The 15,755-nt window shown below is 36.1% G+C and overlaps 1 protein-coding gene across 12 annotated transcripts in view; it reads right to left on the bottom strand.

The window, feature by feature from the left end:
* Positions 1-15,755, bottom strand: part of ACAP2 (ArfGAP with coiled-coil, ankyrin repeat and PH domains 2) — a 137,028-nt gene that overhangs the window by 100,864 nt on the left and 20,409 nt on the right. The window contains exon 1 of one of the 12 annotated variants that reach the window (XM_032406872.1): positions 15,522-15,651. The exons of the other annotated variants lie outside the window; for them this stretch is intronic. Within the exon in view, the coding sequence (XP_032262763.1) occupies positions 15,522-15,613 (92 nt within the window). The 5' untranslated portion in view covers positions 15,614-15,651. Of the gene's footprint in view, positions 1-15,521; positions 15,652-15,755 lie in introns of those variants that run through there. 12 annotated transcript variants of the gene reach the window in all.

Here is a 15,755-nt window from a genome sequence, read left to right as displayed (position 1 = left end):
CCCCAAAGATACAGATGTAGTGAAAAGGGGCACATGCACCCCAATGTTCATAGCAGTAATGTCCACAATAGCCAAACTGTGGAAGGAGCCGAGATGCCCTTCAATAGACGAATGGATAAAGAAGATGTGGTTCATATATACAATGGAATATTACTCAGCCATCAGAAAGGATGAATACCCATCATTTGCATCAACATGGATGGAACTGCAGGGGATTATGCTAAGTGAAATAAGTCAAGCAGAGAAAGTCAATTATCATATGGTTTCACTTATATGTGGAACATAAGGAATAGCATGAAGGACATTAAGAGAAGGAAGGGAAAAATGAAGGGGGGGCATCAAAGGGGGAGATGAACCATAAGAGACTATGGACTCCGGGAAACAATCTGAGGGTTTCAGAGGGGAGGGGGTGGGAGGATGGGTTAGCCCAGTGATGGACATTAAGGAGGGCATGTATTGCAATGAGCACTGGGTGTTATACGCAAACAATGAATCGTGGAACACTACATCAAAAAATAAAATAAAATAAAATTTTTAAGTAATGGTTAAAAAATAAAAATAAAAAATAAAACTTAATTCATAAAAGAAAACAAATATATCTGCATAAGGATATTCACTCCTTGTAACAGGTTGAAAACCTACATGTCCAGAAATAGGAAATTATGTAAATAAATGAGGGTACATCCATCCCCATCTTTGAGGCAGCAAGTTTTCAAATGTGATTTATCTACATCTACTGGGATAGAAACATACATGTGATAGACTATTACATGTGGGGGAAAAAAGCAAGTTACAAAATTATATATAGTATGAACCCAATTGTGTGGAGGAAAAAAAAACCTGTTGGTAAATGCCCAGGGAAAAATGTGGAAGCATATTTACCAGTCTATTACCTATAACTTTGAAAAATGAGGATTGGAGAACAAAAAGTGTAAATAAGGATTTACACTGTTTACTAGTTACACTTCTGGATTGTTTAGTATTTGCAAGAACTATGAATTTTTAAATAATTTTAAAGCCAATAAAGGGGGAAAAGAAAGAAATTCAGACATCATCTTCCCAGGAGGCAGGGTCTTCTGGGAACCTCTTCCTCCACCCACTCCAGCTTAATTACACGTCTGTCCTGTGCCCTCACAATACCTCACACATGCCTCTATCACTATCCACTTCTCTCACTTATCTGAGCTCCCCATAGCAATACAGACACTCAAAATGTTTGTTGGGTCAAGAAAGAAACCCCACAATTATTTATTCTGTCAGAAATATTCTTCATTTACTTGTAACATTTATTTAACCTAGCTTTACTCAATCTTCAATTTCTTTCAAGCATATTAGTTGAAATGACCAGCTTAAGATTTGATTTAATCATTGATTTCTAGTAAACATACAATTTGATAGAAACTTTATGTATATTCCTCAATCTTATTTCATTGTGCAAGTCTACTAATTTACTTTTGTAAAACAACATTTTTTATAAAGATTTTATTTTTTTAAGTAATCTCTACACCCACTATGGGGCTCAAAATCACAACCCTGAGATCAAGAGCCACCTGAGAGAGAGAGAATGAGAGAGAGAGCACATGAGAGGGGGGAGGGTCAGAGGGCGAAGCAGACTCCCCGCCGAGCAGGGAGCCCGATGCGGGACTCGATCCCAGGACTCCAGGATCATGACCTGAGCCGAAGGCAGTCGCCCAACCAACTGAGCCACCCAGGCGCCCAAAGATTTTATTTTTTTAAGTAATCTCTACACCCACTGTGGGGCTCAAAATCACAACCCTGAGATCAAGAGCCACATGCTCCACCAACTGAGCCAGCCAGGTGTCCCGTAAAACAACATTTTAAAGAGAGGTACAAACACAAAAGGAAAAATGTGTCTTACCTGCATTTAAAAGTAAAGCCCTCTGTAATCATATATTCAAAGAATCTGAAACTTTACCTTAGAGGTTCTTCAACATTTCACCTTTTCTAAAAAAAAATCTCTGTTCTTGGTCATCTAAGATGTGTGTGAAAACTCGTAGTAATAGCAAAGCAGACACACATACACAACTTGTAGTAATAGCTAAGTAGCTAATGTGTAAGGCAAACTAGTTAACTGAATATTCCTTAGTATAAAAAGAAAAGTATATGGAAAGATCATGATCTCAGTTCAAATTCTCCACCACTCACTTATTTAGTATTTTATCTAAGTTTCTTCATCTGTAAAATGAGTAAAGAAATGCCTACTTAAACAAGTTGTAAAGGTTAAATGAGGGGCTGTGTGTATCACTGACCACAGCATATACCATGCCACAAAGAATATAATCCTTAAGAGTCTCTCTCTCTCTCCTTTCTCTTATCCCTACATTCTGAGGTAAGTTTTGCCTCCTTATTACTTCTATTCAGTAATGCAAGAGAACCATCCTGGAACATGTATAATAAATGAATAAGTGAAATGAAACAATCTATACAACAGTCCTTCAAATAATGGAAGAAAGATACTATTCCTTTTCAACTCTCCCAAATATCTATTGAGTATATATAACTTTTATATATGTGCAAGGTGTTAAAGAGGCCAATATTATAGGTCCTACCCCCCATAGCTTAAAACTTAATAAAAATCATTAAATTTTTTTGATTTATTAAAATTTAAAAGTTACATACACATTAACAATGTCAGAAAACATATGATTAAGTAGCAAAACAAGCAAAACATAAAATAATGTTAAAACAAAGGGGAAAAAACAGAAAATAGTCAGCAAAGTCTCACAGGATTATTTTGAACAGAGTTCAGCAAACTACAGCCTGTCAGGCAAGTCTGGACCATAACCTGTTTTTATACAGCCCATGAGCTAAAAATAGTTTTTACATTTTTAAATGGTTGGAAAAAAAACAAGAGTATTTAATGAAAGAAAATTATATTAAATTCAAATGCAGCATCCACAAGTAAAGTTTTATGGAAACACAGCCAAGTTCATTCATTTAAATATTGTCTATGACAGCTTACATGCAATAATGGCATGAAAGAGTTGAATAGTTTAGGAAGAGAGACCATATGGCCCACAAAACCTAAAATATTTACTATTATCTGGCATCTTACAGGAAAGGTTTACTGACTCCTTTGTTATGAATATTAAATACAAAAACATGAATGAAAATCCTTTCTCAAATACAAAATACATACAAGGAAATAATTTTTAGAACATTGTTCTGGTTGGCTGTACCTTCTAAGAAGCTGAATAAGCCTGTAATTCAGAAAAATGTCACTTTACTTTTAATAACATCTTCATTCTTTTATCTATTCATGCATCAGTTTTTTTATGATCAACTCAGAAAACAGTTAACTAAAAACATAAAACTAGAATAGAAAAAATTCTAGCAGCAAGTATTAACATTGAGATTTTTTTTTTTTTTTAAGTAGGCTCCAAACCCAGCGCTGAGCCCAACTCGGGCCTGGAACTCACAACCGTGAGATCAGGACCTAAGCCAAGATCAAAAGTTGGATGCTCAACTGACTGAGCCACCCAAGTGCCCCAACACTGAGACATTTCTAATCACCTGGTGATCACTTTCAGCTGTGAATTAAATGAAGCTCTATGAGAAGCATAAAAACAGAATTCTCCCTACCCAGATAACTGCATATCCCTGATGTAGCAATAATCTTTTTTAAACCACTGTTTTGTTTTGTAAGTCAGAGTTTTTTCTTAAAAACATTTTATTTATTTATTTGAGAGAGTGAGCGAGAGAGAGAGCACAAGCAGAGCGGAGGGGCAGCGGGAGAGGGAGAAGCCAACTCCCCACTAAGCAGAGAGCCCGATGTAGGATCCCAGGACCCTGGGATCATGACCTGAGCTGAAGGCAGATGCTTAACCAACTGAGCCACCCAGGCACCCCTAAACCACTGTTTTTATAAAATGATCCATAAAAATAACTAAATAGTATGAATAATATGAGCACTATATTCTCTTTATAAAAGCAAATTATTTGAAACAGGAAGTATGATGAAGAATTGTTGTAGCCATCCATTTGAGATCCTAAAAAAAAAAAAAAAAGCTAACTTCCACTTGAACCTTGGCAACTTCCTTAAAATGGAATTAATAGTAAGACTAGGTCACATGATGATACAATCTAAAATGTAACAACAGGATATTCGAGGTCACTAATAAGCCCATAAATACTAAAGATTAAGTATTTAAACAATTAAAGATGGATTTGAGGCTCTAAGTCATAACAACCTTCTAAAGAATTAACAAAGATTAACTATAATGTACAGATTTTGAAACTAACATCTATATTCCTTGTTTTATATAAAAAATATATTCCTAAAGGTTGCATATAAATTAGCCATTTAGATACTGGGAGGAGTTGCCTATATGTCCATCATGGCACCTACCATCCCCAGGCAACTTCCTCTTTCAGATCAACAGCTTTAACCACTGTAGGCAATGCTTGGCTATTCTGGCAAAGAAAGGACAATGGCTGGATCAGGGACAGCCCACTGACCTGTAACTCAATAAATGACAAAACTCCTAGAGGTGGCTTTAAGATGAGGCTTTAAGAGGTGGCTCCCTCTGCATTTTTGACCAGAAAAAACAGAGAGTACATACCCTGGAAACCTGCTTTTTAAAATAAATTTCTCGGGCTGGGATGCTGGGTGGATGAGTCAGTTAAGCGTCTGCCTTCAGTTCAGGTTCTAACCCCACGGTCCTGGGATCAAGTCCCTCATCAGGCGCCTTGCTTGGCGGGGAGCCTGCTTCTCCCTCCGCCTCTGCCCCTCTCCCTGCTTGTGTTCTCTCTCTTCCTGACAAACAAATAAATAAAATCTTTTAAAATAAATCTCTCAGGGCGCCTGGCTGGCTCAGTCAGTTCAGCATCTGCCTTCAGCTCAGGTCATGATCCCTGGGTCCTGGGATAGAGTCCCACATCGGGCTCCCTGCTCAGTGGGGAGCCTGCTTCTCCCTCTCCCTCTGCCCCTCCCCATGCCTGTGCTCTCTCTCTCTCAGATAAATAAAATCTTAAAAAAAATTTTTTTAAATAAATCTCTCATTAAATCATTTTGTAATGTGAATAGCCACCCCTTACTTTGTTGGTAAGTTCTGGGTCCTTTAGAATTGGGTTTCTTTAACACCTTTATGCTAAGAAGCAATGGAATGAAATTTTTTAAACTGTCAGTGTTTGAATTATTTTACTTCTTACACTAGCTATGTAATATCAAATAAGTTCTTTGTGTTTCAATGTCATCCACAAAATACAGATAATGACAATCTCTCCCATAGAGCTATATGACAAATTTCAAAATACTTATAAAAATTTTAGCACAGTGACTGACAGTAATCAATAAATGCCAGCTATAAGGGGGCGCCTGGGTGGCTCAGTCGTTAAGCGTCTGCCTTCAGCTCAGGTCATGATCCCAGGGTCCTGGGATCGAGCCCCGCATCGGGCTCCCTGCTTGGCGGGAAGCCTGCTTCTCCCGCTCCCACTCTCCCTGCTTGTGTTCCCTCTCTCGCTGTGTCTCTCTCTGTCAAATAAATAAATAAAATCTTTAAAAAAATAAAAAAATAAAAATAAATGCCAGCTATAATAATCTATAATGTTAAAGAAAATAAACACAATCTCTTTTCATTTTCATTTTATGGGAACAAAAGGGAAAGAAGCAGTAATAAGATTAAGTTATCACATACTTCAAACATGAATTTGAAATGGTTTGGAAAAGGAGCAAAAAAAGTTAAAACAGGCCTATGATCAACAAATAAAACAGCAAGTCCAAATTCTAAGCACTTCAATACTCTTGCCCTTTTCCAAAAATTTTATGTCAAATACACTTTTCCTAACTTCTTCATTATTTCAGTTTGGACCACAGTGCTACACAATATGACAGGATATTATTTGAAAATCCACTTCGTTTTCCAAGGTCATCAAGGACAGTTCTGTCTGACTCTTCTAAGAACAAACAGAGCCAACTCTGCAATCAATACAAAGAAGTATTAAGACTCTGAATGTATGTTATTACATAATAATATTAAGCCACCTTTTCTAAAAAACTGAATCTTATCACTGCAGTAGGTTTTGACACGATAGGAAAATAAAATAGTTACCATCACTATTTAAAGAATTAAAATGTTTAACCAAAGCAGTTAAACAGCAATGCTTATCGTATCAGTGGTATGTCATGGTCAATACATTTAGGGAGAAGAGAGCACTGTAAACTTCACGGTTCATAACAGGGGGAGAGTAGATATCTATGAGGAAAGAACACTGTGACTGATAATACTGTCAGGATGACCAAGATGGGACTATCAGCAGACTCAGTGGAAGAAAGGAGCAAGATGGTAGGGACATCTACAGCTAAGCCCAGACAAAATTGTCAAAAATTATAATCAGAGATCATATTCTCCCTTTCATGGCTGTTCACCTTTATCCTTTTCAGGAACTGGAAATGGTACTTAAGCTACAGGATAGCCTGCAAATCAGAGCAGGTAAATAACTGCATATTGGGTCTTTCAGGGTTCTATTTGTCTATGACATATCTTAGGCTGCTAAACAAATCCCATCTATAACTTTTCCAGGCTTCTCCGTTAACAAAAGAATCCGTTTTAGTACATAATGAAAATAATTTTGCCATATATTTTCACTGTATTTTACAATCCGCATGGGGCACCTGCATGTATGATACAGCAGTTGTTATAATAATACAGAATAGTAATAATGAACTAGTAAAGAGAAAAACCATTAACAGGAAATGAGCTACAACCCCAGAATCACAGAATCTGGAATTGGAAGAAACCTTAGCAAATTGCTGAATGTCAGAACTGTTTAATGAAAATAGAGCGGGCTGTGTTTAGAAAAGCATTTCACGTAGCATTTTATCTCCATTAAAACCCTGCAATTTTACAAGATCTGTAAACAGGATGCAGAATACAAATTTAAGAGCCTAATAAACAGGCTCAGGGTTTTAAAGACCCTGTTCACACAGTAAGTTTGTGACACTGAAGTAAATAGTAACTTTGTGACACTGAAGTGCCGCCTTCTCAGTGGAATGAGCACCTTGCCACCACCACCTCCACAAAGCACCCTATGCTCACATCAAATAGAACACTTGGCACTCAATATGATAATTCAACTTGCAGTCTTGTTGCCTAAACTGAGAGACATGAGCAGAGACTATGGTCCATTTAGCTATCTATGCCTAGTTTATTTAGTCACCAAGTAAACATTTGTTTATTGGATGGACAGATGCAGCACTAAGAAAAATTACATAATCTGGGGCCCAAGACCACTCATGATGGTTAGACCTGCATCTCAGTGCACATGTATTTATATGTAACTTTCCAGTTCCCTCTTGCTCCAGTTTTAGTTATTCTAATCTGCCTCTACAGCCTCATATAGATGTTACTATAAAAGCCTTTAAAGAAAATAAAAGAAAAAAGAATACACAAATAATTGCATAAATGTCAAAACTAGATTTACAATGAAATTAGGAAAAAGTCAGTTCTTTCCACATACAAGGATGAGCCTATATACCTTTACCTAGCCATTATTATAATACCTATAATTTCTTTTAAAGTTGAGAGAAACAGGAAATTCTTGTAATATAAAACTCTAGATAGAATATACACTAATATAGGATTTGGATTTCTAAAACAGGCTTTGAAAGAAACCTCAAAGGATCTAAGGAGGAATTCACTGTAACACCACCACAAAATTACACTACCGTGATTCCATAACTACATTCAACTTATAAATCAAATAGAATCCTCGGACATTCAAGGAGAAGAATCAAAACAGTTACACTAAAGTGGGGGGGGGAATTTTTTTAAACAACTTTTTAAAAAAAACACTACTAGAAAAATTCAGACAAATGAAGAAATGAGATTTCCCTTCCTTTTCTCTAACAACAAACAGGAGCAAATATCTATTGCTTGGGATACGCAGATGAAATAAAGAACCTTGCCCTCCTCGACCTTACACTGGAAGAGGAAGACATTCAATAAACAACAAACATAATAAATAAGTCATTTAGATAGTACTCTAAAAGGTGATTAGTGCTATTTAAAAAAAAAAAAGGTTAAAACATCAGGGGGTACGGTGCAGGGGGCAAGGACAGCTACAATTTTAAATAGGATGATCAAGACAGTCCTCACTGAGAAAGTGATATTTGAGCAAAGCCTGAAGAAGTAAACCATGCAGAGAAAGATGTCATGGACAGAAAAAAAACAACCAATGCAATGGGTTACTCTAGTAGTGTGTTAAAGGAATAGCAAGGAGGCCAGCATGACTGAAACAGAAAAAGCAAAGCAGAGAGATGCAGGAGAGGAAATGAGAGAAGTAATGCAGAGCCATTAACAGTCTAAGGCATAGTAGGCCAATGATAAAGATTCTAAGTGAAATGGGGAACCACCGAAGGGTCTAAAAAGCAGGGAAGAGACACAATATGACTTATTTTTGTAAGAATCACTCTGGCTGCTGTATGGAGAAGATTGTAGGGAAACAAAAAAGAAAGCAAAGAGACCAGTTAGAAAGCTACAGATCATCCAAGTAAGCGATGAAGGTGGCTTAAACTAAACACCAGTCACTGGTAAAAAAATGCTAATATGGATATATTTTGAAGGTAGAGCCAAGAGGATTTCCTCATGAACTGGATGTGGTGTGTGAGCACATGCACAGGTACACCAATGAGCAGGTAGGTGTGAAATTAAGGATGGATTCCAAGTTTTTAGCTGGAACAGTCAGAGTTGCAACCAACTGAGATGGAGAAGACTATGGGCAGAACAGGTCTGGGGAGAAAAGAACTGTAGTTCAGGTTTGGACTTGATCTGAAATATTTATTAGATATACAAGTGGTGACATCAAATAGGTGGATTAATATGAGCCTAGAGTTTAGTTTCTGAGCTGGGGATGTAAGTTTAGGAATCATGAACAAACAGTATTTACAGCTGTGAGACTGGATATTATTGAAAAAAAGTAAAGATAAAAAAATAATTTAAGGACTGAGGTCTAGGACACTCCAGTATTAAAGGTCAGGCAAAACAAAGAGAAATAGAAAAAGAAACAGAAGGAGCAACTAAGGCGGTAAGAGGAAAACCAAGAGAGTATGGTATAGAAGGGAAATGAAAAAATGTAACAAGGAGGAAGAAATGATCAACTATGTCAAAGGCTACTAACAGATCAAATAAGGGCTGAGAATAAACATCAATTTTAAGTCAAGTCAAAATGGTTAGGAAAACAATTTTTAAATGTTGAAAAACACTTCTGGTCTGATACTTTGATGAACCAAGATTGTGTTCCTATGGAAAAGATTAATATTTTAAAATAGAAGTTTGGAAAATTTTTTTAGGAATATAAGGCATATGAAACTAAAAATGAAGAGAAAAAAAAAAAATCCCAAATAGAAACTGAAAATGCATTTTAATAATCAACAACGACGACAAGTAGGTAGGTTCCCCTCTTTCCCTTTTCATTCTCAATCCCTCCCTGGAAGATAAAGGTAATTAATTAGACAAAAAAGAAATCTTCACATTCTTTCTCAGGAAGTCTAGGGCAAAAGTTCTACTGCCACTCATAATATTAAACACAATCTAACTCCTATAAATACAAGGACTGCTAATCTAGCTCTAATTCCTCATGAGACGATAAACAGATCAAAATCTGTGCTTGTCTTTCTATAAAATTAGAATTGATTTCATTCTAAGTCTAAAACTCATTTTGTATAGCTACAGCTTTGTTATCCTTTGCTGATAAATTCTCAAAAACAATACATATACATAAGACCAATCACTTCAAATTAATTTCATTACCTCTTTAGAGATGGGTTATAATTCTGTCCCACAAATTCGCCAATCTTGTTTTTCAGCAGTAAACAAAACTGGAAGTCTGGGTTACCTTCATATGAATAATCTAGCTATGGTAACCTTAATATAATCATATTACCTATACTGCTAAGAAGCCAAGAATCCTTATACTTCAAATTTTATTTTCTATCAATAAGTCTTCATCCTCGCATTTAACCATCCTTACACTCTAAAGGAGACTGTGCAACTTATGTAAGAGATTGTATAACTTCAGTAATATGTATATTTAAGCTGAGCATTTATTCATATTCCATAGCTCATCAAGAGATCTAGAATCCACTAATTTACAATGGCTAAGAAAGGACTACAGATACAATGGATGCCCATTAAACATCCTAGACCTATAGCATCCTTGTTGTACTTTCTCAGTGATACCTAATGTTACCAACTAAATAACAGGAAAATATTCAAAGACATCAGATGACTTAACTGAGAGAACTAAATAAGCCAATATGTATAATGATGATGTATTTACCTTCAGGGAACGGCTAATGTGACACTTCCAAGGAGGTATAAACTGAGACACCTTACAAGTTCAAAATATTTTCTGTTTAACACAATTCAAGGGGAAAGAAACACAAACTACTACTTAAACTTTACAGACTTAAGAACTGGCTTAAATCTTATTTGTCCTATATAGCATATCTAAATCTGTGTCTAACAACCATCTTATAAAAGGATTTCTACTGGAGTCTCAAAATAACTGCTGACAAGTCCATTTTGAGTTTAATACCTTAGGAATGGAAATACATGTGTTTATGATGCACACTAAAATCTAGACTATATAAAGATGCCAATAAGAAAGTCTTCTGGATTAATGATAACCACACCTATCCCTGACCAAATAATGTGCATATCAAAATACAGACTCCAAGATCCCTATCCCACTCACTCTGATGTATTTTTATCTTCAACTAAGCTCCCAGGTAAATCTAGGATGCAGTCAGCCACAGGGAACGTCACTGCCCTCAAAGTCAAATATAAAAATACACTGCAACACATAAACTTTTTCTTATAAAACACGTAACATTTTAAATAAGAAGAAATCATACATATGTTAGTGAGTCGGAAACAGAAATCACCTAGTTTTAAAATTCTATTGACTATCTTAAACTATTATGACTGTGTCCAACATTGCTGAAGAAAAGTAAAAAGCATCTTTCTTAAGGAAACAGCCCAACACTAAATAGATGTATTTACTATATGAACATTGAGTTGTGTCATAGTCTGATGAGGCTGTATTATTTAAAACTACAGGAATAAATCCACATTCCTGAAAGGTAAAGTCATTCCCAGTGGCAAGTGTTAAGGTAGCACCCATCATCTGGGCAAGACCAGTAACAAAAACAGCAGTGTTCAATGAAAAACAAACACCTGCATCTGGTGGCTCAGTCGGCTAGGCTTTGACTCTTGATTTCCACTCAGGTCATGATCTCAGGGTCCTGAGACTGAGCCCCCTGTTTGGCTCCCCACGGGGCATGGAGACTGCTTAAGATTCTTTCTCTCCCACTCCCTCTGCCGCTCCCTTCCCCAAAAGAAGAAGAGCAAACACATAAGGTGGGAATGGGGAGTTATTGTTAATTGGTACAGTTTTACTTTTGCAAGATGAAGAGTTCTGGAGATGGATAGTCCTAATAGGTAGACAACAATATTAAGTGTACTTTAATACCACTAAACTATGCATTCAAAAATAGTTAAGACAGTACATTTTATGTTATACTTTTATCACCATAAAAAATGGAAAATAAATTAAAAGTATGAATATCTACACATCAAAAGATACCATACACATTTTATTTAGCTATTTCCTTGATAATCTCTAATCTTTAGTCTTTTGCCTGTGACAAACATATTTCTGGTACCGACCAATCTCATAGAAATTTCTAGGTCAATCTGCTGAGGGATTTACAGGTAACTAACATAATTATGCTGCATTAAAACTCACAGTGGATGTCAAAATTTGTTTTAAAGCTAGGTCTTAATGGTAAAGGATTACATCTTATACTATACAAACCTGCTGATCAACTACTTAAGAATCAATGCTTAAAAATAAAAATCAGCATACTCTATTAAGGTAGCATAACTTTCTGCTCAGAATATAAAATTTGAAATTCTGAACAGTTAGTTATAAGCAGAAATTTAAGTCCTTTTCAGCTGTATGAATTTTTCGTAAAATTAATCTTGGGAAGAGCAACAAATTAAGACCATAATAATTGTCTGAAATTAGCAGTAATTGTAAAATCAATTCGGAGATAATAAAAATAAGACTATAACAACTGCTTTTGAAATCAGCAGGGTTGTTTTTTTTTTAATATCCCAATAAACTTTATTTACAGAAACAAGTTTGAATTTTATATAATTTTCATGTCACAAAATTTTATTTTCTTAATTCCAGTATACTTAACATATCGTGTTATATTAGTTTCAGGTGTACAATATAGTGATTCAGCAATTCTATACATTACTCAGTGCTCATCAAGGTAAGTGTACTCTTTAATTCCCTTCACCTATTTCATCCATCCCCACACCAACCTCCCCTCTGATAACCATCAGTTTGTTCTCTATAGTTGACTGTTTTTTGGTTTGTCTCTTTTTTCCCCCTTTGTTTTGCTTTGTTTCTTAAATTCCACATATGAGTAAAATCATATGGTATTTGTCTTTCTGTGACTGGCTTATTTCACTTAGCATTATGCCCTCTAGATCCATCCATGATGTTGCAAATGGCAAGATTTCATTCTTTTTTATGGCTGAAAAATATTCCATTGTATAAACATATACCTCATCTTTTTTATCCATTCATCTAGCAATTGATACTTGGGCTGTTTCCATAATTTGGCTATTGTAAATAATGCTGCAATAAACATAAGGGCACATATATCTTTTCAAATTAGTGTTTTTATATTCTTTGGGTAAATACCCACTAGTGGAATTACCAGGTCAGATGGCAGATGTATTTTTAATTTTTGAAGAAACTCCATACTGTTTCCCAGAGTGACTGAACCTGTTTGCATCCCCACCAAAAGTGCACAAGGGTTCCTTTCTCTTCCACATCCTCACCAACACTTATTTCTTGTGTTTTTGATTTTAGCCATTCTGACAGGTGTGAGGTGAGTATCTCATTGTGGTTTCGATTTGCATTTCCCTGATGATGAGTGATATTGAGCATCTTTTCATGTGTCTGTTGGCCATCTGTATGTCTTCTTTGGAGAAATGTCTGTTCATGTCTTCTACACATTTTTAATTGGATTATTTGGGTTTTTTTATGTTGAGTTGTATAAGTTCTTTATATATTTGGGATACTAACCCTTTATCGGGTATGTCATTTGAAAATATCTTCTCCCATTCTGTAAGTTGTCCTTCGGTAGGTGAATGGATTGATTGATGGATTGACTGACTGATTTACTTACTTACTGTGGTACATCTAGACAGTGGGATATTCAAAAAGCTAAAAAGGAATGAGCTATGAAGTCATGAAAGGACGAAACTTAAATGCATACTAAATGAAAGTAGCCAATCTGAAAATGTTACACATTGTTTGATTTCAATTATATGACATTCTGGAAAAGGCAAAACTATGGAGACATTACGAAGATCAGGGGTTAAGGGGAAGGGAGGGATGAATTAGAGCACAGAGGATTTTGAGGGCAGTGAAACTATTCTGCATGTTAACTATGATGGTGGGTGCATGTCATACATTTGTCCAAACCCACAGAATGCACAACACCAAGAGTGAACCCTAATGTAACCCATGGACTTTGGGTGATAATGATGTGTCAATGCAGGTTCTTCAACTGCAACAAACGTGCCATACTTGGATGCCTGATAAAGACAGCGGAGGAGGTTGTAAGTGTGCGGGGTAGGGATAACATGGGAATTCTATGTACTTTCTGCTCAGGTTGGCTGTGAACCTAAAACTGCTCTAAAAGATACAAACTACTACAAAGAACACACACATTTGCTGATGTCTGTATCATCATTTATAACTGTAAAATATTTTCAATTGTATGACCATTCAATACCACTGACTGATCAAATTTTTCTATGTATGAAAGATAAAAGTTACTTTTTAAAATTAAGATAGATAGATAGATAGATGTAGGGTGCCTCAGGCAGTAGAGCACGAGACTCTTGATCTTGGGGTTGTGAGCTCAAGCTCCATGTTGGGTGTAGAGATTACTTTAAAAAAAAATCTTTTAAAAAAAGACATATATATATATATATATATGCAAAATAAGTGTATCTTATAAAGTAGTAAATTTTAAAATTCTCAAGTCACAGAAGATCAAGTTTTAAGATGAAAAAAAGTAAAGTGAAGACAAACTACATGTTAAGCAGTGAGATTTTCACTGACAAAGATCAATCCGTTCATTTGTACAAAAATTCTACAAATCAAAAAGAAAAGGGCAAATGCACCAATAGAAAATGAAGGGCAGGGGGGAGTATGAATAGGTAATTTATAGAAGAAACATCAGTGAACAATCAACATGAAAAGATGCCCAACTTCATCAGCAATTAAAAAACAAATTTAGGGCACCTGGGTGGCTCAGTCTTAAGCATCTGCCTTCAGCTCAGGTCATGATCCCATGATCCCTGCTATGGGCTCCCTGCTCGGCAGGAAGCCTGCTTCTCCCTCTCCCACTCCCCCTGCTTGTGTTCCCTCTCTCGCTGTGTCTCTGTCAAAAAAAAAAAAATTTTTTTTTAAATTTTAAATCACAAGTTACCATTTCATACCCATCAGATAGGAAAAATATTAAAGTCTGGCAATACCAAACATAGGAGAAGACATAACACAGAGTCTCATACACAGCTAGTGGTAGTGTACATCAATATAACCCCTTTATATAAATCAATTTGGCAATATCTGATAAAATTGAAGATAGTATCCCCTTCCACCTGGTAGTTTCACTCCCTAGGTCTCAGATTTGTGCAGACATGCACAGGAAATTTCACAGTGACAGTACGAACATAGTAGCACTGAGAAAAAAGGAAACAATTTAAATGTCTATCCACAGAAGGGATAAACTCAATAAAGAATTTTCTTACAATGGATTCCCAAATGCCATGAAAAATGTGAAAAGAAACTAAAAGAACAAGTACCAATTAGGTTGAATCTCACAATTGTAACACTGGAAGTATAAACATATTCAACAAAACACTTTCAGAATGCCTGTTTTATTTGGCAAGCAGCTCTTTCAGCACAAGCTGAATATGTATCTGTTGTAAAATGGAAAAGGAACTTATCCCAACTTATAAAATCAACTTACCCTCAAGGAAATAAATACCAAGATCTCAAATCTTCCATCTCCAGCCCATATCTCTCAGAGCTTCAGACTGCCTATTGAATGTCTCTGCCTGAATGGACCATAACTAAAATAAATTGGGCATTATCTTCTCCATCAAATCTGCCCTTCTCTATCTCAGTGAGTAGCAACAATATTTGCACACCTGATCAAGACATAAATCTAGACATCATCCTGGACTCCTTTCTCATCTCTCATACGCAAGCAAACACAATGTCCTAACGTTCTACCACTTAAATACCTTGATGCTATCCTACTTCTGACCATCATTCCCTCTCACCTGAGTTGCAGCAACCACCTTCTAAAGGACTATCCTGCTCCATTGAAGTTAATTGCATCAACACACTGCAATCAACATGTTCTTTAATAAGCAAAAATATGATCAAGATACACTAACCTCCTGATTAGCATTTTTTGATGGCTTTCTACTATCCTCAGTTTAAAAATCCTTAATGTGGGGGCACCTGGGTGGCTCAGGCAGTTAAGCATCTGCCTTCGGCTCAGGTCATGATCCCAGGGTCCTGGGATCAAGCCCCATGTCGGACTCCCTGCTCAGCCGGGAGCCTGCTTCTCCTTCTCCCTCTGCTTGTGCTCTGTCAAATGAATAAATAAAATCTTTAATTAAAAAACA

This window comes from Phoca vitulina, unplaced genomic scaffold (genome assembly GCF_004348235.1).
Source record: "Phoca vitulina isolate PV1807 unplaced genomic scaffold, GSC_HSeal_1.0 scaffold8, whole genome shotgun sequence".
Taxonomy (NCBI): Eukaryota; Metazoa; Chordata; class Mammalia; order Carnivora; family Phocidae; genus Phoca; species Phoca vitulina.
This window is presented reverse-complemented; position numbering and strand designations above follow the sequence as displayed.